The following is a 24,276-nucleotide window of genomic DNA, read 5'->3' as shown; positions in this document are numbered from 1 at the left end:
GCATCAGACAAATCATCATTCAAAACGCCTCGAAAATAAGAACAAAAAGTTTGAAAGCAAATATATAAACTACAAAAAGTATATAGAATTTTAATTTCCATTATAACTTTTGTGATATATATTAAACATACACATAAAATAAAGAAAATGACAAATCCTCACGTCCGTTACTTTTTAATCTTTAGCTAGCAAAAATTTAATTTATATTTCTTTCGGAATTAAATCACAAATCTTATCTTCAGTTGTTATCTTTCTCTTCTTTCCTTAAACCAAAACCAAATAAGAGAGACCAGACAATTAAAAAAAAAACACAATATTCTCTTCTCTCTCAAACTATGTCTTCTGGAAATGAATCGACGCCGTCTCAGGGGACGATAGAAACGACTGCCACGTCTCCGGCGAAGGTTAAAGAGTACCCTGAACCTTTGGCTTCACATGAAGATGTTGTGAAAGATCTTTCTCTCTTCTGGGATACTCTCAGGCGGTTTCACTCCATACTGGCCACCAAATTCATGTAACCATTCTTATTCTTACTTTTATGTAGTTCTTTTCAATCATCAACTTTACTTATTTTATATACGTTTTTTAATAAAATGATTTATTCAAGGATTCCTGTGATTGGTGGAAAAGAACTGGACTTGCATGTTTTGTATGTGGAAGTCACGAGGAGGGGAGGTTACGAAAAGGTCAACCACTTTACTTCTTGATTCTTTTTCAATACTACTAGTAGTTTATTCTCAATGTTAAATTTATGTTTTCAAAATGCATGTGAATTATAAAGGTTGTGACTGAGAAAAAATGGAGGGAAGTTGGAGGAGTGTTTAGATTCTCTGCGACTACAACAAGTGCTTCTTTTGTCTTAAGGAAACATTATCTCAATCTTCTCTTTCATTACGAACAAGTTCATCTCTTCAATGCTCGTGGTCCTCTTCTTCATCCCACAGGTTTATATTCTCATTTTACTCTATATTTACTTCGAAAATAGATTTTTCTCCCGTTACAAAAAAAAAAGAAGATTTTTCTTAGACGCCTTGAATTCAACTGCTTGATAAAATGCTTACCTATATATGAATCATAATATGTTATTGATGTTGTCTTTGATGCCCTAAGACTAGAAACTTCAGTTGTTTTTTTGTTTGCCATCGACGATAATCTGAAAAGCTTGAAACTAAAAACTAATTAAAAATAAAAATCTCGAAATGTTAAGTCAATTGTTTGATCGTGGAACACATTCTTACGACAAACGTGGGAGTCCACGATTATTTTTACCCGAATTTGATTCATTATATTATCTCTATAGTTAATGTAATAATCTTGAAACTATGAATTATTTAGCAACGATTATTCATGTGTTACATTTATATGTACATTTATATGAAACAAGTACATGTGTCTTTCATTTATCTCAGCTACATTTCATGCCAAGGATCCTTCAACGAGCAAGGAGATGGCTCTCGTCGAATACACTCCTCCAAGCATAGGTTATACTAGTTCTCATGCTCCTCCTTCCCAAGGTTTGTTACATATTACTTAATTTTTTTATTGTTTATTTAGAATATTAATCGATGATTATATAGATTAACTTATATTTAGAGGCACTAGGATGATGATTGTCTTGTTAGCTTTACGTACTTGTCGTAAAATCTTTATGTTTATCTCTATACTTTTCAAATATAGCCTATAGTTCGTAATGGTCCCACCGTCATAACGTTTGATGCAAATTTATTTGGATTTTGTTGGATAATAAACCGACTACGTGGACCAAACCGGATGCGACTATAAGATAATGTCTTTTATTTAAATTAGATTATGAATACATGTGACATATGAATACATGGCACAGGTTCGTCGAGTTTCACAGCCATAGGTACAATTGAAGGCAAATTCGACTGTGGTTATCTGGTTAAAGTTAAGTTGGGCTCAGAGATTCTTAATGGCGTGCTTTACCACTCAGCCCAGCCCGGCCCATCAACACCAACTGCTGATCCGATAGGTGCCGTTGTACCATACGTGGAAGCTGGTAGGAGACGACGTCGTTCTGGTAAAAGACGCAGAAGCAGGCGCAGAGAAGACCCGAATTACCCGAAACCAAACCGGAGCGGTTACAATTTCTTCTTTGCTGAGAAACATTGCAAGCTCAAGTCTCTTTACCCAAACAAGGAACGAGAGTTTACGAAGATCATAGGCGAGTCATGGACCAATCTGTCAGCTGAGGAACGACTGGTAACAAATGATTAACCGGTTTGAGATTATTGGACATTTGTAGTAAACCGGTAACTTAACCGAATTTTCCGGTTATTGCTTTTAGGTTTACCAGAAGATTGGATTGGAGGACAAGGAGAGGTATCAGAGAGAGTTGAACGAGTACAGAGAAAAGTTAAGGCTCAGTGCTGTTGACGAGACAAACGGCAGGGTTGTCTAGGTTGGTTTCTTAAAACGGTGGAGTTTCTCTCTTGTGCGTCGTTTATCTCTTGTATAATCGAACGTCGCGCCGTGTTTCTAACTTTTCGTTATTGTAGTGGTCCAAATGTTAAAACTAAATCCATTAAGGCCCATTCTGTAAGCTACTAAATAGGCTTGACAAGATTAGCTGCCCGTTTAGGAATTTATATTTTATTAGACTATTTCATTTCGTAATCAGAAAATTCTTTCGATATTTTTTATTATTAGATATAACTTTCGGAAAATTAAAGTACCTCTGTGCATGATATTTCATTAAAATTATTTATTTAAATAAGTTAATATTTATATAGATTTCAAAATTGAGGTATTCAGAAAATATAATTATTTGAAAATATTTTTACATAAATAACAAATTTTAAGATGTTTATACATTAATTTGTTATTTTCTTTTACATTTATATTATGATATTATTGTTTATTTATTATATTTAAAGACCCTTTATGATATATCAATGGGAATGCTCTACTTAATTCAGAGTTCAGAGACTTCAAATTAGTTTTGGCTAGCTACAAATGAAAACTTGGAATGTTCAAAGTATCCTAAGCTTGTTTTCTTATAAAATGTCAAACAAGGCCATCAAACAATGCCATGTCACCTCCCAAAACATCTACAACAGCCAATCACAGCAATTCCATGCAGATAACTCTGCCTTCCTCTCATTTCCTCACCAGATAAAATCTCACAAAACCCTTTTTTGGCTGCACAATCCATTTTTGGAGAAATTTTAAAATTCTTCTATAAATCTGATAAGGTCCTCTATTTTATTTCATTAATTTTCTAGTACAAATCACATAATCTAGCAAAACATAATACAATGGCTTCAGTTACATCAGCTACCGTTGCATTCCCATGTTTCACCGGACTCAAACTCGCTGTCAACTCCAAACCCACGGCTGTGTCCATCGCCGCCATCAAATCTCCCTCCAAAGCGGCGCCTAAGCTATCCGTAAAGTCTTCTCTTAAAGATTTTGGCGTCATGGCCGTTGCAGCAGCAGCTTCCATCGCTTTGGCCGGGAATGCGATGGCCATTGAGATACTCTTAGGATCTGACGATGGTGGTCTTGTTTTCGTACCAAGCGACTTCACGGTGGCTAAAGGAGAGAAGATCGTGTTCAAGAACAACGCAGGGTACCCACACAACGTGGTGTTCGACGAAGACGAGATCCCTAGTGGCGTGGACGCGAGCAAGATCTCGATGGACGAGCAAGCGCTTCTCAATGGTGCGGGAGAGACGTACGAGGTTACGTTGACAGAGCCAGGCTCTTACAGTTTCTACTGTGTGCCGCACCAGGGAGCTGGTATGGTCGGAAAGCTCACCGTCAACTAAACTGTGAGGTTGGTAGATGATTGATTATTCACAAACCATAATAATATGTAATCTGGAAGAGTGAGTTGAATAATAAAAACAGGATTTATACAAACGATTACTTACTGGTTTAATGGTAATGGCATAATTGGCATTGGTTCTTTGGTACTTTTAAGCTGCTGCCATTAATTTAGATCATTTGTGTGTGTCACGTGAAAATAAATTTTCTTTGGAAAAGGTTGTTCTATGTCTCTCTAGTTGTGTATACCACATTAAGACTTCAATCAGAGATCCAGCGCGGCCTATTTCTAATACCGGGCCTTTAACGAATACAATTCAGGCCTCGCATGGTTAGAGATATTTATAGTTTGTGTGATCCTTGCCCCATCTATATAAAACTACCACTATTTTCAAAGCCTAGGCCAATTGGTGACCAACAAAAACTGCTTTTTTGTATACAAAGAGATCAGGCAACCACTTGATATGATGTTTTTATGTCATACTTGTCCTTCCTTCTTAGAAGAATATCGTAAATTCAAAACAAAACAACAAAAAAGTAAATTATTGTATGCATCATGATGGTTTACAGCGGGAATGAATCGAGTAAATTAATATCAGATTCATAAGAGTACAAATTGGGCCAATCTATAACGAACTTGTCCTTGCTAGTCATTACTGAATTAAATGTGTTGTGTGCGCAAAAACATCACGTGATCAATGCAAAAAAGAAAAGAAAACACAAGCTGTAATATAGTGCGGTTAAAGATGCAGAGAAAGTATGTAATAAACATATAACTCGATTTTGTTGGTGTGGACCGGGGTGTGGACTCTATCTCCTTCGATGTCAATAAGTATCGGCCTGTGGGAGTATCGGGTCAAGTTTAGATCCGACCCTAACTCACATGCCCATTAAATGTATGAGGCACTAATCATTAGCCCATGGCAGGCTTGGCAGCTAGCTGGTTACCAACTAAGTTATGTATTTCAGATTGTCTTTGAAGATGTTTATACTAGTTGATAAATTATGTTGTTTATACGAGTTGGAAATAATATATTTTTCATGAAAGTTTTTTAAAATCCTTAAACTCAGCCTCTCTCCCAACCATAAGGCGAAAATCCCTAAACTATATTCATCTTTAGTTATATTTAAATTGTTATTTAGGGTAAATAAAATGTCAGACTTCGATTGAGACGATGAGTTTTAGGGTGTGACTCCTATCTTCGTCTGCACTAACTTTATATAACTTCCGTTTACCAGTGCCCGTGCATGTCAAAACTCAACAGTGACCTTTTCAGAGCTTTTTGAATACCAAAATAGCTTAATACTTAGAAGGTATTCATTGTTTAAAATATAAAATGTTTTCATATGTTTATATACTTATTGAAAACTATGTAACCAACTATATTCACTGATTTTATTTATAAGATAGTTTACATATATACTTTAGTTTTATAGAATGCTAATATACTTTGAACTTTTATATATACTTGAAAAAATATGAAAGCAAATATATACACAACCACAAAGTATAGAACTTTAATTTTCATTATAACGTTTGTGGTATATTGAACACACAAAAAGAAATAAAATGACAAATCCTCACGTCCAAAAGAAAATGCATCGTAATGGTCTGCAGCTGGAATAAATCGAGTAAATTAATGTCAGATTCATAATTGTCTCTACAGCTGGAGATCTATGTCGTATTATGCATCATACGAACCAATTGTCCTCGCTAGTCACAACTACATTAAATATGTCGTGTGCGCAAAACATCACGTGATCAATGTAAATTTTTTAACAAGCTGTAACATGGTGCGGTTAAAGATTCGCCAGACACATCCTCATGTGATATGATCATACGAGTCATGTGAGATGGCCGATCTACCAAAATCCATAATTTAATAGAAACAATAATTGGATAGTTCAAGGACCAGCTAATCGACCAGGTATACTCCATTAGTTTTATCATTATACTAGTTCTTAATAAAGTCCTCGGTTGTACGGACAGCGTGGGAAATATATAGAATGACAACAAAAATTACAAGATTTTTCTATAGAAAAAAAGATCAAGGAGCTGGCCTGACCCTACAACGTGCAGTGAAATGCTTGTACGCTTTTAAGAAGATGAGATCACAGAACATACATGTGTATTCAAGATAACTAAACGAAAACATCTTAGATATTTTGTCCACCAAAAACAAAAATGCAAATCTGAATATATGAATGGTAAATGGTGTTTCTACGAAATACGCACACAACCTCATCATCTTAAAGCATTTTAGCGGAGAAATAATATTGAATTCATGACATTTATATTCATAAGTATTTATAATTTAACTAAATTGTAATATTATAGAATTGAATGAAGTGAAATTGCTTATTCAATAATTCAATTAATTTATTTACTACTAGTTTTTGGACCCGTACTGCGTACGGAAAAACTTCAAGAAATTGTGTATAACACATCTAAAAAATTATAATAACTAACATCAATAATAAGCTTAATCTCGTCACAAGCAGCACCAATATGTCATCTTCACATTCTTTTTCTTTTACAAAATTAGCTAGTCTTTCTTTGTCATATCCATAATAAAACCAGAAAAAATCTGAGAAAAAAAACTCAATAACATTAAACTTTCTCTGTTAAACTGAAATAAAAGTGCTAACATATTTACCTTCAGTGTTTCTATAGTCTGATATTTAAATATATTTACGCAGTCTCGTTTCTCCTTCATCTTCCTTTTCCTTCATCTTCCTTTGAAAAAATTTCATAAAAAAAACTTTAAACTGAATCATACAAAAAGAATATGAGTATTAGTCCGAGAAGCAGAGAAATAAAAATCTGAACAAAAAAATAAATTATAAAGCTATATCGGTTCTTGATACTACACTCAAAACCCAAAAGAATGATGTGAGATGAAAAGATTGAGAATAAAAGAGAAAATGAAAACATATAAAACAGTGGAGAAGTTAAAAACAGAGATGAAAATTAGTAATTTGCAAAATTATAAAGAAGATGAAATAATTTGAAATCATGCCATGATAATAGGAGTCGTGGAGTTCTTTATAGTTAGACAGTTTTTTTTTGAAACTAAATTAAATATATCATTACATTCATGTCGAATGATAAAAATTAGAATTAATAGAATAAGTTATTTTACATCATTTCATTCCAAAAATCTAACAATCCAATTGCAAGCATAATAACAGGTTTTTTTTACATCGGTTAATTTTGTAATGGATTCCGATTTTACTATTATATTGATGATTAATTAATTTTTGAAAAACATTTAACCACATGTCTTAATTTTATTGGTCAAGTGACATATGCTTTAGTATATAAGGGATTTAACATGATGAAGTGAAATAGTCATTTTTATCAATTTCATTAAAATATAAACAAGTCCAAAAGAAACATTTTATATTAGTTTGAGGAAAGCTAAATAGAATTAATTTATTCCATTTTATCTCACTCATCTTATTACATTTTATTTCATAAGGGTTGTAACGGATAAAACAATAAAGAATTTATGGAAATAAAATAAATATAATGATAAAAACTGAATACATCAGAAACTAAATAAATCCATTCCATTTATTCATAACCACATTTGTTATGAAATAATTATCTTTATATTTTATCTATCTATTTTTAGAATTGATGAAATAAATATATCATTCCACTCATGTTAAATGATAAAAATTAAAATTAATAGAATAAGTCATTTTACATCATTTCATTCCAAAAATCTAACAATCCAATTGCAAGCATACTAAATCATTTCAAATTTGTAATAGTTTGTATTAGTATCATCGTTGTGTCATAGTTTGATAAAAAAAAAAACACATAATGGTCTATATACATTCCAAAATTTTATTTATGACTACAAAATTTGGTAAAATTTGACAAGCAAAACATAAAGTGATTGAATTGTATGAAATGTGTCGAAGCAAAGGCCTAACGAGACTTTTGGCAGCATCTTCCCATTCTGCATAGACAAACATTAATTACATAGTTTTGTGCCTTATGCATAATTGCGTTAGGTAGTTAGTTAATATCAATAACTAGGAGTTACAAATGAAATTATGCCTTAAACATTGTCTTGTCAAGGACATGGAATATCCATTTAAAAGTGGAAAATTATTATTTCAAGGAGTATTTATTGACAGCTTTCTTTGGACCCGGGGATGAGTAGAGCCTCAAAAGTCAAAACACTAGCTTACTCTAAAAGAATGCTCTCTCTGTTTCACACAAAATTTTAAAATATATTAAATTTTGATTATTGAAATATTTTTTTTCTAATTAACTATTTACAACAAATATTAACCAATAAAATTTTGATAAACATAAATATTATTTTAAAAAGGTATAGTTTACCATTAAATGATACATTAAAATATATATAAACATATTCTTGAAAACGAAAGAATATATAGCAAGCAAAAAAAATCAAGAACAACAGAATTATTAATGGAATGTTTTCAAAAATCATCTAAAAAAATCTTAATAATGAAAAAGAGAAAACTAAAAGTAATTTTCATTTTTAAACTCACAAAAGATTACTGAGAAATATGTCAATTTCTAACTGGTTCTTTGTAAATATTAAAATTCAATTACATAAATAATTTTATTAAAATACTTCAAATTCCTTTTCTAAGATATAATACCAATGGAAATGATCCGAGAATCTTTATTTATGGGCAATAAATTTTCCGTTAAGCCAATTTTGTACTAATATTTTAAAAGGAGTTAATATATTAAAAGATTCCTTCCATACATCTTTGCATATAAAACCCATCAAACCGATCACAATTATAAGAGTTCTAAACCCTCTCTCCATCTCTCTCTCTCTTAGAAACAGCGATGGACTCGGTAACGCTCTACTGCACCGCCGCCCTAGTCGCCGCCGGCGGCATCTACTGGTTCGTCTGCGTCTTAGGTCCAGCAGAACGAAAGGGCAAACGAGCCTTAGATCTCTCCGGCGGCTCCATCTCCGCGGAGAACGTCAAAGACAACTACAACCAATACTGGTCGTTCTTCCGCAAACCGAAAGAGATCGAGACCGCCGAGAAAGTCCCCGACTTCGTCGACACGTTCTACAACCTCGTCACGGACATCTACGAGTGGGGATGGGGACAGTCTTTCCACTTCTCCCCTTCCATCCCCGGCAAATCCGACAAGGACGCCACGAGGATCCACGAAGAGATGGCAGTGGATCTCATCAAAGTCAAACCGGGGCAAAAAATCTTAGACGCGGGGTGCGGAGTCGGTGGGCCGATGAGAGCCATCGCGGCCCATTCAAAGGCCCATGTAACCGGAATCACCATCAACGACTACCAAGTGAAACGGGCTAAGCTCCACAATAAAAAAGCGGGCCTGGACCATCTATGCGACGTCGTTTGCGGTAATTTTTTACAAATGCCGTTCGACGATAACTCCTTCGACGGGGCTTACTCGATCGAGGCCACGTGTCACGCTCCCAAGCTGGAGGAAGTGTACGCGGAGATCTACAGGGTGATGAAGCCTGGATCTTTGTACGTTTCGTACGAGTGGGTCACGACGGATAAGTACAGAGACGAAGACGAAGAGCACAGGGAGGTGATCCAAGGGATCGAGAGGGGAGACGCTCTTCCCGGTATGAGAAGGTACTCGGACATCGCTGCGGCGGCGAGGAGAGTCGGGTTCGAGGTCGTGCAAGAGAAGGATTTGGCTAAACCCCCCGCTAAACCGTGGTGGAACAGGCTTAAGATGGGTCGGATTGCGTACTGGAGGAACCATGTTGTGGTTGTGGTTCTGTCTGCTGTTGGGATCGCTCCGAAAGGAACCGTTGATGTTCATGAGATGTTGTTTAAGACAGCTGATTACTTGTCTAGAGGTGGTGAGACTGGTATCTTCTCGCCGATGCATATGATTCTCTGTAGAAAACCAGAGAAAGCTTCTTCTGAATGATGCAAAAGAAAAAAAAGAACAGTTTCATGTTTTGCACCGTTAAGAATCTTTTTTTTTTGTTTTAATTTCGTATTAATATCTCTTTGCTGTTCAGTGTGTTTTAAATTTTGAGTTAATTACTTCTATTCAATTTGATTGGTTTAACGACTGATGATGTTTGATGAGTTTTGTAAGATAAAAATAGAATAGACGGTTGAGATCTGCCGTGGATTGCGCCGGCGTTAGTGGGGTTTAGCACGTGTAGTGTTTACTTTTGAACTTTTAAAAGTAAAAGGGGTTGGTTGTTTCGTGAGTAAGGAGGATGTGTTAGTAGGTGTCCACGTTGGGTTTAGACAGTAGTGGTAAGTGGTAACTGGTAAGTGCGTGCGTGGTCGTGGGAACTGTGGGCTGTCCGATATGTGTATTTTGTTGTCAACCGTCTGATTTATTCATCTTTTATGTATTCTTTGATTTTGATTTTTTTTTGTTAATGGTTTGTCGCATTACGGTAGTGGATGCATCGTGGTCACGCGCACTACGACTTATTACCTTAGAAAACGATGCTTTATTTTGTTCAAAGTTTTTAAAATAAGTTTTTGAGTTTCCTTTGGCCACGTCTAGCCTACAATATTATACCAGATTTTTATGTATTGATTACAAATTTTGTTAATTAAAAGGAGTTTGGTCGAGACTATAATGGGCTTACTGAGATGTGGGCTAAAAGGCCTATACTTTATTAGCCTGCCTCGTTTCCATGTGTAGTGTTGTTATTCGAGCGAGAGGTTGATAATATTACACGTGTACATGGTTATGTCGATAGACCATTCGAACTGACCTGAAAATTATCATAAGACTTTTGACGGCCGATGCAATCAACCGGTTAAACTAGTCTCACTTGGGTGGCGATAGAAATTTCCAACATATTTGTCTTCATGCAACAACGTAAACAAAATAACGTCGATATCTTTTAGAATCTGCAATCGCTACAAAATCACTAATTCGTTTGTTCCTAAGAAAAAAATCTAATCTAAAGCGAACAGAAGCCACACAATTAAAATAAGTGGATATGAATTATTGAGTCCTTTTTAAAAACATAACATCTATCCACATTATACCACTCACCAATCTCTAACCAATAGTCACACACTCACAATGGCCACCGTCGCTAACTTCTCAGCCAACCGAATCACCACCGTGATTCCACGGCCAACATCCGCCGTTTCTTCCTCCTCCTCGTTCGTATTCTTCGACCCCAAACCCAACTCACTGATCCTAAAACAGAGCTGTGTTAAAAATCCCTCGAAAAGAAGATTCTCAGCCGTGAAGGTCAAGGCCGGTGCGGCGCCACCGGGGAAGGTGGGTACACCGGCAATAAAGGACGAGAAAGTGCAAAAGATTCACAGCGGAGAGGAGTTCGACGAAGCGCTTAAGAAGGCCAAGAACAAGCTTGTGGTTGTGGAGTTTGCCACGAGTAAGAGTGATCAGAGCAGCAAGATATATCCGTTTATGGTGGAGCTGAGCAGGACATGTAACGACGTCGACTTCTTGCTCGTCATGGGTGATGAGTCCGAAAAGACAAGAGAGCTTTGTCGGAGAGAGAAGATCGAGAAAGTTCCTCACTTCAGCTTTTATAAGAGCATGGAGAAAATACACGAGGAAGAAGGTTAACTCTAATCACCCCTTAACTACCTCTACACTAATTAACATAGATAAACTAATATTTAAATTGGAACTAAACCTTTTGTTAAAGATGATGTTCATGATTCCGTAGACAGAATATCTCAAACTAAGGGAAAGAAAGTACACAACAATTTAGTAGTTTAAATCAGTACTCCCTCTCCGTTATAAAAATAGATGTTTCAAAAAATTATTTGTTTCAAAAAAAGAATCAATTTTCATTTAAAGACATTTGTTAAAGTATTACTAACTAAAATTATGGAAAATAATTAATCACAGATAGTATATTTATAATCAAAATTTAATATTTTCTTATGAAAAACTGCCAAATATATATTTCTGAAATAGATGGAATAGCATTTAGTATAGTGGCTGACATTTAATAACGGTTTGGCAGGTATTGGCCCCGACCAGCTAATGGGGGACGTGTTATACTACGGGGACAGCCACTCGGCGGTGGTGCAGCTACACGGCCGAGCTGATGTGGAGAAGCTTATTGATGAGAACCGTACTGGAGGCAAGCTGATTGTACTCGACGTTGGTCTGAAACACTGTGGGCCATGTGTCAAGGTTTATCCGACGGTGCTGAAGCTGTCCCGGTCGATGTCGGAGACTGTCGTGTTCGCTAGAATGAACGGGGACGAGAACGATAGCTGTATGGAGTTTCTAAAAGACATGAATGTTATCGAAGTGCCCACGTTCTTGTTCATTAGAAACGGTGATATTTGTGGGCGGTATGTTGGTTCCGGTAAAGGAGAACTTATTGGAGAGATTCTCCGGTACTCAGGCGTCCGTGTCACTTATTAAGTTGTATCAAAACTCGATTTATTGAAAGGAAATGTTTTTGTGGGTTTTGTCTGTACCATCCGAGACCGGTTAATATGAAAAAAAAACGCATGTGATTCTTGGTTTGATTTTGCTTTGTGTTTTATTTCTTATCGTTGAAGGCACGTAAAATTATTGGTAGTCCTCGACTCTATAGTATCCGTTCCGATCGGGATTTATGATATTTTGGGTTCATATTCTTAACTACTTTTTGAATTTAACTATAAAGTTGTGGTCTACTGGTAGACGGATTCTAAGGTGCTAAGTAATTCAGGTTTGAAGGTACCTTACTACATTTCACGTTGTGGCCATGAGGATATGAGACTATGTTTTAAACCACATTCAATCCGAATAATGAGAGTTCATCCGTGGATCGCACCACCCTTAGTCTAAGTCTTTCAATGGGTTTGGAATATCCTAAGCTTAAAAGAAAGCTATTTGAATTTTATAGATGTTTCGAATTTATTTGGATATTTCTATAACTCCAATCGTAAATTTATTTGTTTATTTGTTTGTTTGAGTTGGGTTCGAATTTCATGTTTATTTACAAATGCGAGGCCTAGAAATTGGAGCGCAATTTAACTTTTCGGTAAGATAATTGATTTGTACCTACCCAATGAAGATTTTGAAATGAATAAGCAATAATATGGTTGTGAATTACATTTAATATATGGACAACCTGGTGGTGGGAAGACATCGGTCGTTGTCATACACATTGTCACCAATAGAAAGAAAAAAATAATAATTTGTAATCGTAGTTGCAAGAAGGTAGTCTCAGAGAGAGAGATTTCACTTGTGGCATATATCAAAATTGAACCCAAACAGGTATTCACACATAATTTAACTAAAGAAGAAAAATGATAATCATCAGATTCACAGTGTATGATGATCGTTATATGATTTGGTTTGCAGTAACTTATATATATAACGAAAGAAAAAGATAAAAAATTTAAAAGAGTTTTTAATCATTAGGTCTGAAGATGAAGTGGTTTAGGTGGATCCATGGTTCTTCTCTTCCACAAGTTAACTTCTGTCTTCGGTTTCAAACTCATCAACGGAGCTGAGAACGGTATTATTATATCGTCCTCTTCTTCTTCCTCGTCGTCGTCTCTCAAGAAACCTCCTCTCCTCTCATCGTCTGAATAGTAACCGCGATCAGCCGGAGATTCCTCTTCACGTTTCATCTCAACCGCCCAATCAAAACCTCCTAAACCTTCACGAGTGCTCGCAAACTTCTTCATCTGACCTAACGACGGCACCGCCGCGGATGAAACCACCGTGACCGGATGTTCAGTGGCCGCGGTGGGACGTGATTTTCTTGATGAGTTTCCACTTCCAGCCGCCGAGGAGAACGAGAAGAGGCGCTTGATCATCGAAACACGACCTTTTTCATCTCCTTTGGTTAGAGAAGACGACGACGTTTTGGGGATCTTGGGAATCATGTTTTTCTTAGGGGAGGAGGAGCGTTTTGACTTGACGCGCTTGATCTGTCCGATGCAAGAGACTTTAGGCGAAGTGGGTTCGCTCCAGACGGCGTCGCTTTTGTTTCTCCGGACACGAGCTGCTTTGGGAACCAAAGGGACCATAGGACCGGAGAAATACGCTTTGTTTGAAGAAGACGACGTCGTGTTATGGTGGTGGTGGAGATCTCTTCCGGGACTAAACGGTGGAACGCGATGTCCGAACGACATAGCTTTAGGAAGCATCTTCAAGAGCTTGTTCTTGTTCTTTGGTTTCGAAGTTGAAGTTTGGTGTTTACTGTCCATTGATTGATTCACAGCAAAAATTGAAGATAGGAACAGAGGAACTCTTGTTCTTTTTCTTGGTGTTGTGTTATATGAGATGTTTGAAGAAAGGAAAGAGAGAGGAGGAACACAAGTTTGAAAAAGTCAACGATGATGTCTGGATTGGAGGAGTTTTGGTCAAATGTGAGCTAAAAGGAAAGAACTTTGTGTTTTATACGGCCGACTTATAGATATCAAATGTTTAATGCATGTTGTTTGTTACTAGCTAAATGGCAAAGTAAACTTTCCTTTTTTTTCTACGCCGATTAGACTAATTTTTAATGAGAGCTTAGACTCTAATGTGGGCCTTAATAATCCTAAAATCAAAATTAGTACTCTTTCTGTTTTTTTTTTTATTATAAGTAGTTCAAAGTAAAATTTGTTTGTTTCAAAATATAAATAATTTTCATAATTTTAAGTAATTTTTTATTTTTATTGGGTATAGTGTTACCAATCAAACAATATATACTTATTTATGGTTTAACTACATCTAATTTATCTTTCAAATGTTATTTTTGAAAAAATTAATCTGCTTACAATAAAAAAACAGAGGAAGTATTACTTTGAAAATGGTGGTGATTAGTTTGGACTTTGGACCCACATGCAAAAAATAATCAGGCAGTAAGGTAGAAGTTGGAACTCATCGACAATGCACTGGGGGGTAGTTGTGGAGCTTACATAATTCAAATTTTGATTTTGTTTCCTACGATCTAAAAATGTTACGTGGGTTTGATTACCAAATCATATTCTGATTACATGGTCAGGCAAAAATCGAAAATGAAAACTGGACGCTGAAACATTCCAATAGTTGTGTCTGTATGTTTTTTTATTGAAAGTATTAAACCCCGGTCGGAATTAGTTAATATCACATGGTTTACTTTTGCGTGTGATTAGTCGAATAGTATTATAGTCTCTGGTCCCAAAAATACAAAAAAGTCGAAGAATTTTAAACTCGAAATTATTGTAAATTACGCCGAAAATGTGACAGAAACAAAACAGACAAAAAAACTATTGAGACAATGCAGAGGTGTCCACTGTTCAGAACTGAACACTTGTATTATTGCTGTTCAAACACGATTCTAAAACTAAACCACCTATATACTTCTTTTTTTATTTTATTTTGTAAGCTATAGCTACCTAATTAATTTTGGTGTATGTCTGGTACAAGTTAATACTGCGATGGTTCCGAGGCATTCGTATAGTAGTAGTTGGGAGCATTCAATAATCATGCGAAATATTTGTTTTAGGGGTAACAATTTGATACTAGTACTTATTTTTGCCTGGTTTGCTAGTCAACAGATGCACCTAACATTTACCATCAGTCTCCAGTAAGTTGGACTTTCTCTCAAGTCTCAACCCTTTGCACAAAGGTAAAGTCTAACTTCAATGCGCGAATATCTTGCATATACATAGATAACAACAGCTCATAGACAACAGCTCAATTGTGGTGACATATCCGAATTTTTAATAAACTTGAATGAAACAAAGATAAAGTAAAAAATAAACTGAAAACGTATGCTTATTAATTTTTGGTTATAATAGTATTTTTCCAAATATATCAACGACCGAAACATGTCCAAACTTCAATTTTATTAAAGATGGTTGGTAAGCAAAACAAAAAATGTACCAAACCAACCAACAGTAAATATAATAGCCTGAATCATTATTTTTTTTTATTAATAACAAACCTTGAAATCTATCACTCTCTTTCATTAACTCACTGCATGTTTCTCACGTGACTGTCTTTTCCCATCTTCTTGTTCTTGTTCTGACGACGATATCATAATTCATATTCCAAATTCATGAAGGATAATTAATAAACTTGTGTTGATTTAATGTTATTTAAAGTGTGTTGAATTATTTTATTTTAGTTGCAGAGTTGAAAAAGACTATTAGGCAAGAGATGGAAAGACCATAGATTGCAACGACGAACAATAGATTCTGTAAATGATAAGAATAAGTTTACAAAGAGCTAAACTTGAAGGACTAGATTAGATGTTGGACATGCAAGGCAAGTAGCTAGGTTACCATGGTCAAAATAGTATGAATGTTGACTATGCTTACGTTCCAGAGTTGTAGTTAGCTTACTAGTTAGATGGGCTTTATAAAGGCCCATTATGACTCATTAAGCTATTCACAGCCTTTTAAGCCCAGTTTGCTTATTGTCGTCGTCGTCACTCGGAGACGACGAAGTTTCTCAACGCTTGATGGCTTCGAATCTTCAGAAATGGCGAAACCTGTCAAGTCGTATAGATCTGATCTCTCGGAGAGACGCTCTATCGACGAGACGGCTCCTCCACGAAGGTCCCGACACCATGGAGGAGCTCCTCGATAGACACCTCGCGAAGAAAGAGAAACCACCGCTGATCAACGACGACGAAGCCGAGTATCTGAACAGGCGGCGTCTGACGAGCACGCGCCGCGAGGCGCTGAGTTTGTACCGGGACATATTGCGCGCGACTCGGTTCTACACGTGGACGGATTCGAGGGGGGTCCTGTGGAGAGACGTGCTGAGAGAGAACGCTAGGAAGGAGTTCGAGGCGGCGCGATTCGAGACGGATCCGGAGATTGTCACGAGGTTGCTGATCGGTGGAAGCGACGCCGTTTCGTCTGCTTTGGATAAGCTCGCGGAGAAGCAAAAGGAGATGATTGAGAGAAAAACACGTGGCGAACAACCGTGAATCCGAGCTCTTGTTCGTTTTATTTATTTTGCCTAATCAAATTTAAACTGTGTGTTGTCTTGTTAATTGGTGTTTGATCAGTATAAAACAAATTATTCAAGAGGGTCTCTTTGATGAGTGAGGTATGTCTGAACAATTTATATGTATACGAAAAACGAGACGGTGAATCTATAAATCATCGTTATCTTCTTCAGCCAAGTAAGAGAAGATGACTAGTGACTACCATAGAAATAATATTGTTGGGAAAAATGTCATGAAGAATAGGATAGTGAAAGTCTGTCTCATAGGCTTACGTTGAGATGATGACTCGATTGATAGAGATGAAGAAAAGAAGTTGAGCACCATGAGAGTTGTTGTTTAACGAGTTTATCATTACAACACCAAAGAAGGTAAGAAGACACTGGTCCTGTCATAAAAAAACTTAACAGGCATTCCTAACAATTCTTTTTGTGTACATGATTTTATTTATATACATCGAGATGCTTTATTTTGTTTCTCATAATACTTATCATAGTGTTATTAATAAACTCTTCAGGTATACTGCTCCTTAAATTATGAGACAGATCAAGATGAAGAACAATCCATATACTGTTCCTTACATATACGACCTTTTCTGCTGATAACATATTTCTACAAATTTTGTTTTGAAAGAAATTATGACATGAGAGCATTCAAACAAATCCAGTTTTTGTTTTCATTTTCGATGCTTCTTGCATAATCTCTATTTTGATTATGTGCAAGCTAGCCGTGCAATTCATTTGGTTTAATAAAAGTGATTATGTCTTTGGTTCTCAACATAAAACAAACGATGAGAATATTGTACACTAATGAGACAGGGACTGTCTAAACATACACATTGTTAGTATATGCATTACCTTCTGGCGCAAGTAAGCTTGGTAAGGTCTCTTACCACTTACCACTATGAAGCCCTTTGCCATCTTAGATGTTTAGACAAAGTATCAAAAACACTACGATACTATCTGAACTTAAGTTATGTTTCTTTGGCAAATATCACTCTTTCTTCGATAAAGGTGAACATGGCCTTTTAAGAAGATCTAATGATAATAAGCTGACAGTTATTACTCTTTTTCCTGGGTAAGGCCCAAACTCTTTCTACAAACATACTTATATTAAAATAAAATTACCAATTTTTGCAATCCCATAACACAAGAACAGTAACCTCCCCAATTATGGACTGGAAGTTTCAAAAGGCCAACAACTTCAACACCATTTAAAGTCCACGTAGCGTATCAAATATGTCACCTCAACACTTCTTCTCCAGAGCAAACAAAATAACTCATCGCATTTAATTCTTCTTTTAGTTCATTTCCTAGAATCAACTCCTCCCACGAAATACTATTATCATATGCATTATTTCCAAATGCAAATATAGCATACAACAATCAGAGCTTTGGAAGTTCTTAGAATCCTCAACACAATTATACAAATCTTACATGATCTTTTAACCGCAAGGCAACCAAAATTGCCTCATACTTAAAACTAATCGTAACTTTCTTCATTTTATTATTGAACACACTCTTAAAAACATAACTAAAATATCTAACAATGTGAAGTTCACAATTTATTTGTAATATCCTATAAAATAAAACATTAAAATCAATAGGAAATTAAACAATGTCCTAACTAATAATGATTTTACAATTCTGTTGGAACAAAAATAACACAAAATCTAAAACCATATACCTACAACCCAACACAATTAGTTCGAAGCCCCAAAGAAAATTAGTAAACGGCCCAAACATTATACCACGCGTTGCACTCAATGTCAACACGACTTTCACACTCCACCAAATTAGACATAATGTTACAAAGATCTACAATTATATCTCCAAATCATTTTGTCGCTATTATTTGTTGAATCAGTTTAATTGGTTATACATTTTATAATATTTTACATCAAAACTTATATAAGTAAGATAAAAAGAATATTTAGATAATGGGTCCCGATTAGTTGAAGTTTTTTTTATCTAAAAATATGAAAAATTTTAAACTGCTGATTTAAGAAAAAATAAAACATAAAAATGTAGGGTTGTAGATTTAAGGGGAGGGTCCATTAAACTATTTGGATACTAATTGGAAACAAAATTCATAAACAGATTTAAGTGAAATGAAACATTTATACAGTTCAACCAACTAAACACAGTAACTAAAAATTAATTATTTTTGTTTATTCTACTCATCACCTTATATATAATTTCTAATAACAAAAAAATGGATAGTAAAATTTTTGAAATGCGTAAAAAACAAAAACAGTGAATAATTTAAAATGATTTTATAATTGTTTGGCTACTTATATTTTTTTATAATAGATTATAATATTATAAATAAAATAAACATATTTTCCAAAAATAGCAGATTATAATAATTCTCTATAAAAATGAAAACTTTCCAAAAATATTAGTTTGAAAAAATATTTAAAAAATAAAACCTATTGATTAAAAATTGTAAAAGAATACTCATCTATCAACAGAAACTCTTGTTATCCTAATTTCTAAAATAAAAATTTCCAAAATAGCAATTATTTTTTAAAAAATATTTGAAAATGCAACTTATTGATTAAAAATCATGAAAGGATTTTCATCTATCAACAAAATTTTCATCTATCAACAAAATTCTTGTTAATTTCTAAATCCAAAGCCCAAATCTACAATAGTTCTCTATAAAATGATTTTTTTTTCCAAAATAGCAATTATTATTTTTTTATTTGAAAATGCAAAATATTGATTAAAAATACTGAAAGGATACCCATCTATCAAAAAAATTGTTTTTATCCTAATTTTTAAATCAAAATCAAAATCTACATTAGTTTTTTATAAAAATAAAACCTTTCTAAGAATAATAATTTTTTAGAAAAATACTTAAAAAATGCAACCTATTGATAAATTTTTTTGAAAGAATACTCATCTACCATAAAAAAATTTGTTATCCTAATTTCTAAATTAGAATCCCAAATATTTATTAGTTATCTATAAAAAATGAAAACTATCCAAAAATAGCAGTTTTTTAAAAAATATTTTAAAATACAATCTATTGATTATATATTCTGAAAGAATACTCATCTATAATCAAAAGTTCGTATCCTAATTTCTATATCACAATGTCAAATCTACAATAGTTCAATATAAAAATGAAAACTTTCCAAATATAGCAGTTTTAAAAACAATATTAAAAAAAATACAACCTATTGATGAAAAATTCTGAAAAAATATTCATCTATCAACAAAAATTCTTTTTATCCTATTTTTTAAATTAGAATCCAAAATCTACAATAGTTCTCTTTAAAATAAAAAAAAATCAAGTTTTTTTAAAAAATATTAAAAAAATGCAACATATTCATGAAACATTCTGAAAAAATACTCATCTTTCATAAAATTTTTTTGTTATCCTAATTTATAAATTAGAATCCCAAATATATAAATTTCTCTATAAAAATGAAAACTTTCGAAAATAATAGTTCTTAAAGAAATATTTTGCAAATGCAACCTATTGATGAAAAATTCTGAAAGAATACTCGTTTATCAACAAAAATTCTTTTTATCCTAATTTATAAACCATAATCCTAAATATACAATAATTCTCTAAAAATTCTATTTGTATAGAATTATGCATCATTCTCCATAATTTAGTTACTTTCTTTCCTATAATTTAAAATAAAAGTGGGAATTTTAAAAACAAAATTAAAAATTTTAGAGACTTTTTCAATTTATTTTGAACTTATTAGTATTTTTGATTAAAAAATAAAATTTGGGTATTAAAATGAGCACAATTTTAAAATTTTGTGTATTAAAATTGGTAAAATAATTAGTTGAGATATTAAAGTAGGTACCGAAATGGTTTGGGTATTAAAAAACATAGCAAAATTTAGTTGGGGTATTTTTATGGAATTTTTCCTTTTTTAACAACCACTTTTTAATCATGCCACAAAGTCTTTGTCAATGTAAGTTTTCAAAAACATTCAAATTGTGAACTTAGATATGTATTTTGGAGTTTACCCATATTTCCAATATGTCACTATATCCGACCAAACCTGAGTGAAACCGAACCGCCACCAAATTGAACTATTACAATATCTGAATGAGACTAAATTTTTGCTTCCAAAACATGTAAATCCGAACTGATCCTAAAATGAAATCCGAAAGTTCATTCCTACTGTGTTGGGTTGGCTGGTGGCGGCTAATCTGTTTTTTTCCTTTGTATTTTGAATTAGGGTTTCGACTAACCCGTTCTGAGTGGACCGGAAAGTTGTTGATTTATTTTCAGTTCATTTGTATTTATTTTGTTCTTATGTTTTTCCACATGTCTTTGTAAACAAAATTAATACGAAGATCTTTTTTTTTAAAATATCTTCCCTAATATTACAATTACATAAGAGGTTATAAGTTTAAGCAAAACAAATGATCAGTCATAATCAAAGATTTTATTATTTTTGATTTTTTAATTTAATTATTTTTATATATATTTTTCTTTGCGGATTTATTTTATATTTTAAGTTATATAACTATTTATTTTGGATATAAATCTAGTGACTATAATTATTACTTTTTTTATACAGGTCCAGTGACTAACATCCAATCCAAATTAATTATTTGATTTTTGTGTGCCTATCTATAAAGTTTCTTTATGCATGCCTACCATAAAGCTTCTTGAAATTAGTATCTAAAATTTATCATATTTTAACATAATCTGATCTTTTGTTTAAATTTAATACTAAACATAAATAGATTAATTAAAATATGACCACCTATTAGGAAGAATATCTCATGAGTTCTCAAATGAGATACTTTTCTTCTTCTTTTTCATTTTCATTCATTTTTGGATGATAATCTGTAGAAAATCTTTCATTGGATGTGTTCTAAGTTAATTTTTTTAATATCTCTTACCAACTCTAGTTAATTCTGAAAACAAAAGGATTTTGTTCTCCTGTTCATTCTCCACGCACTGCTATTTTCCTTGTTTATATATGGACTAATATTTCCAATGTAATTTACAAATTCCTCCTATACAGATCCATCTATATATAATCAAATTGTGATGTAAATGATTATTTTGTCACAAACCTAGACCATAACAGATAATATAATGCAGCAAGAGCATCTTTTGTGGGAACTGGAGGAAAGTATACTCTCTCGGATTCCACTGAAATCTGTAGCTCGATTCAGATCTGTTTGCAAACGATGGAACACTCTTTTAAATGATTTGAAGTTCATTAACAATCATTTGGCTCGTCCACAGTTCGTCTTGATTTCCGAATCTAAGACTTGTTCAGTAGACGTTAATTTCGACGGTCCTTCTATAGAAGTGCATGACTTACCCTCCGATATTCCCAACTATGAACATAGGATGGTCATGAGAATGCACTATTGCGAGGGATTATTGATTTATGCCACATCTACGGGCTTCGGGATTTGCAACCCATGGTTAAGACGTATTAGATGGATCAAATCGAAACCATCATTTTGTTGGTTCATTGGGATGGGATACGACTATAGTAAACCCGACAACCATTACAAGATCTTTGGGTCTCGTATGAATTATGACACCAGGTATGTTAATACCACGGAGGTTGGATCCAATGCATGGAAATCGTACGAGTTTTCATCCCATAGCTGGAGTATGATTTGCTCTAGCTATACTATATCTCTGAATGGAACTTTGTATTGGATTGCTGTTAAAAAAAGTGCACGCCAGCCTCTTATTCTAAGTTTTGATTTTTCTATTGAAAGTCTCAAACCCTATTGTAACTTGCCTGGCAAAAACGATCTATCAAATGTTAGAGTTCTTGAGATTTATAGGAGAGATCGATTTTCTATTTTAGAGCAAGACTGGAACACAAGGAATATTGAGATTTGGGTGACAAAAGATACGATTAAAAATGGGGATGGAGAATCCGTAGAGTGGATGAAGTTCATGAATGTGCTAGTTCCTATATGGTCAAATATAGTAGTTGACGACTTAGAAAGACCAAGTTACTTCATCGACGAGAAAAGTAATGGTCTCGCATTGTGTTGCATTAATAAAAACGGAAATACGTGTATTTATATTGTCAAGGGAGATAAGTTTCACGAAATTGAAATAAATGAGTTGGTTGGGTTTGGAACTCGTCATCTTACATACTATCCGAGTTTCGTTCCACTTCCTACTGGGGCGAACGATGCCAAGTCCCATTTTGCATTCCCCAGAGGAGTAGAAGCGACCAATGGAGTTGGAGAAAACGAATGGGACGATGGCTTCTTCGATAATGTGAAGAAAATAAGTGTGGGACAAAGTGATACTGGCGTGGCCTTTGTCAAATTTGATTACTCCAACAACAAGGCAGTTGTAATCGGAGCCGTTCACGGGAATGCAACACATATTACATATGATGACGTGAGTTTTCTTATTTTATTTTTCTAACTCATGATCTATAATATAGGTTTTTTGTTATAGGTTTTAATCGATGATGATGACTACATTGAAGCTGTCGAGGGCACCTACAACGACAACTACATTACCTCCCTCACGTTCCGGTTGCACAAGAGAAAAATAGCGCCCCGATATGGACCCGAGGATGGGACGCCATTTGTGCTCCGAGGAGGAGGAGGCAGGAAGATAATCGGGTTTTACGGAAGAAACACTGATGTCTACCTCACCGCTTTCGGTGTCCATCGCAACGTCCCCTTCTAGATTTTTTATTTCCTACCAAACATTTAAAAATATTACTGCATCATTATTTATAGTGATGTTTAAACATAATGTTAGAAAGACTTATTATTTTACCATTTTTATTTGTAGCTAGCAGTGAAATTAATAGATAAGATGTATTTTCATTACAGAAAGGCTTTATCCTTTTGTTTATCAAATAAATTTAAACATATAATCGAGTAACTATATTAATGTTGAAGCTACATCTAAAATATTTAAAAATACTTTAAAATATTTAAAGTATAAATTTAATACTAGTGATAAAATATAAATTTAATTAAACAGTAATAACATTTTAAATTAATTCATGAGATACTAGTGAACTCTGCAATAGAGGTCCTCTGTATAATAAAACCTTAAATACTCCAGAGAAACATATTTCAGAAATATACCTACCGTTTGTTTTCACATCATTGGCTTAAACATTTTAAATTTAGTGTTAAACTGAATTGAATATATCGGTAGTTTGCTTATCACTGAGTCGGGATTGGGTTAATTGAGTGGGCTTCTAACTTGGGTTAGTTTTTCTTTTGTTTTTGTTTCTTAATACTTGGGGGTTAGTTAAACAAAAAATAAGAAGATAACTCGACTAGAGAGAGATAAAATCTATTCATCAATACAATTAAAACCAAGACTTTTTTTTAGGCATTGCTGTGTTTTGCAAATATTTAAAGTCATACCACAGCCTTAGATTAAAACATAATTAATGTATCCTATTATACTGAAAATCAGCAATGGAAATATTTAGTTACAAACACAAGTTTCCTTATATAACTTTATCAATCTACGGGTATGAATGGTGACCAGTGAACGGCAGGGAATAATGCATTCCTTAACGTTCCTGAAAAAAATCACCATTCACAAGGAATAATAATTCCCTCTCATTCCCTTTCATTCCTTTTTTTGT

General features: G+C 34.0%; 7 protein-coding genes across 7 annotated transcripts; 6 read left to right on the top strand and 1 right to left on the bottom strand.

Annotated features, from left to right (window-relative positions):
• Positions 1-220: 220 nt before the first annotated feature.
• Positions 221-2,656, top strand: LOC103832057 (high mobility group B protein 9). Its single transcript, XM_009108014.3, has 6 exons — positions 221-514; positions 608-686; positions 782-944; positions 1,410-1,514; positions 1,844-2,223; positions 2,309-2,656. The coding sequence occupies exons 1-6, from the start codon at positions 336-338 to the stop codon at positions 2,420-2,422; spliced, it is 1,020 nt and encodes a 339-aa protein (XP_009106262.1). The 5' UTR covers positions 221-335; the 3' UTR covers positions 2,423-2,656.
• A 508-nt stretch (positions 2,657-3,164) lies between these two features.
• On the top strand, positions 3,165-4,023 carry LOC103832056 (plastocyanin). The gene has a single exon (XM_009108013.3). It carries the CDS (start codon positions 3,279-3,281, stop codon positions 3,789-3,791), a length of 513 nt encoding a protein of 170 aa, XP_009106261.1. The 5' UTR covers positions 3,165-3,278; the 3' UTR covers positions 3,792-4,023.
• Positions 4,024-8,523: 4,500 nt separating this feature from the next.
• LOC103832055 (24-methylenesterol C-methyltransferase 3) lies at positions 8,524-9,886 on the top strand. Its single transcript, XM_009108012.3, has one exon. The coding sequence runs from the start codon at positions 8,636-8,638 to the stop codon at positions 9,719-9,721; it is 1,086 nt and encodes a 361-aa protein (XP_009106260.1). The 5' UTR covers positions 8,524-8,635; the 3' UTR covers positions 9,722-9,886.
• Positions 9,887-10,683: 797 nt separating this feature from the next.
• LOC103832054 (thioredoxin-like protein CDSP32, chloroplastic) lies at positions 10,684-12,315 on the top strand. The gene is made up of 2 exons (XM_009108011.3): positions 10,684-11,363; positions 11,775-12,315. Exons 1-2 carry the CDS (start codon positions 10,853-10,855, stop codon positions 12,182-12,184), a joined length of 921 nt encoding a protein of 306 aa, XP_009106259.1. The 5' UTR covers positions 10,684-10,852; the 3' UTR covers positions 12,185-12,315.
• Positions 12,316-12,976: 661 nt separating this feature from the next.
• Positions 12,977-14,721, bottom strand: LOC103832053 (uncharacterized protein At1g76070). The gene has a single exon (XM_009108010.3). It carries the CDS (start codon positions 13,966-13,968, stop codon positions 13,171-13,173), a length of 798 nt encoding a protein of 265 aa, XP_009106258.1. The 5' UTR covers positions 13,969-14,721; the 3' UTR covers positions 12,977-13,170.
• An 899-nt stretch (positions 14,722-15,620) lies between these two features.
• On the top strand, positions 15,621-16,855 carry LOC103832052. Its single transcript, XM_009108009.3, has one exon. The coding sequence runs from the start codon at positions 16,194-16,196 to the stop codon at positions 16,665-16,667; it is 474 nt and encodes a 157-aa protein (XP_009106257.1). The 5' UTR covers positions 15,621-16,193; the 3' UTR covers positions 16,668-16,855.
• Positions 16,856-22,371: 5,516 nt separating this feature from the next.
• LOC103832050 (jacalin-related lectin 38) lies at positions 22,372-23,510 on the top strand. The gene is made up of 2 exons (XM_009108007.2): positions 22,372-23,054; positions 23,115-23,510. Exons 1-2 carry the CDS (start codon positions 22,587-22,589, stop codon positions 23,349-23,351), a joined length of 705 nt encoding a protein of 234 aa, XP_009106255.2. The 5' UTR covers positions 22,372-22,586; the 3' UTR covers positions 23,352-23,510.
• Positions 23,511-24,276: the final 766 nt, after the last annotated feature.

This window comes from Brassica rapa, chromosome A07, assembly GCF_000309985.2.
Source record: "Brassica rapa cultivar Chiifu-401-42 chromosome A07, CAAS_Brap_v3.01, whole genome shotgun sequence".
Lineage (NCBI taxonomy): Eukaryota > Viridiplantae > Streptophyta > Magnoliopsida > Brassicales > Brassicaceae > Brassica > Brassica rapa.
The sequence above is the reverse complement of the archived record's forward strand: the minus strand, read 5'-3'. Positions and strand labels throughout refer to the sequence as shown.

Excerpts from the sequence above, each read along its gene's own strand:
- LOC103832055 (XM_009108012.3), top strand. The coding sequence starts at position 8,636 with ATGGACTCGGTAACGCTCTACTGCACCGCCGCCCTAGTCGCCGCCGGC.
- LOC103832053 (XM_009108010.3), bottom strand. The coding sequence starts at position 13,968 with ATGGACAGTAAACACCAAACTTCAACTTCGAAACCAAAGAACAAGAAC.
- LOC103832050 (XM_009108007.2), top strand. The coding sequence starts at position 22,587 with ATGAAGTTCATGAATGTGCTAGTTCCTATATGGTCAAATATAGTAGTT. Across the intron at positions 23,055-23,114 it reads CACATATTACATATGATGAC|GTTTTAATCGATGATGATGA; the intron begins GTGAGTTTTCTT and ends TTTTTGTTATAG.
- LOC103832054 (XM_009108011.3), top strand. The coding sequence starts at position 10,853 with ATGGCCACCGTCGCTAACTTCTCAGCCAACCGAATCACCACCGTGATT. Across the intron at positions 11,364-11,774 it reads GAAAATACACGAGGAAGAAG|GTATTGGCCCCGACCAGCTA; the intron begins GTTAACTCTAAT and ends ACGGTTTGGCAG.
- LOC103832057 (XM_009108014.3), top strand. The coding sequence starts at position 336 with ATGTCTTCTGGAAATGAATCGACGCCGTCTCAGGGGACGATAGAAACG. Across the intron at positions 945-1,409 it reads TCCTCTTCTTCATCCCACAG|CTACATTTCATGCCAAGGAT; the intron begins GTTTATATTCTC and ends CATTTATCTCAG. Across the intron at positions 1,515-1,843 it reads TCATGCTCCTCCTTCCCAAG|GTTCGTCGAGTTTCACAGCC; the intron begins GTTTGTTACATA and ends TACATGGCACAG.
- LOC103832056 (XM_009108013.3), top strand. The coding sequence starts at position 3,279 with ATGGCTTCAGTTACATCAGCTACCGTTGCATTCCCATGTTTCACCGGA.
- LOC103832052 (XM_009108009.3), top strand. The coding sequence starts at position 16,194 with ATGGCTTCGAATCTTCAGAAATGGCGAAACCTGTCAAGTCGTATAGAT.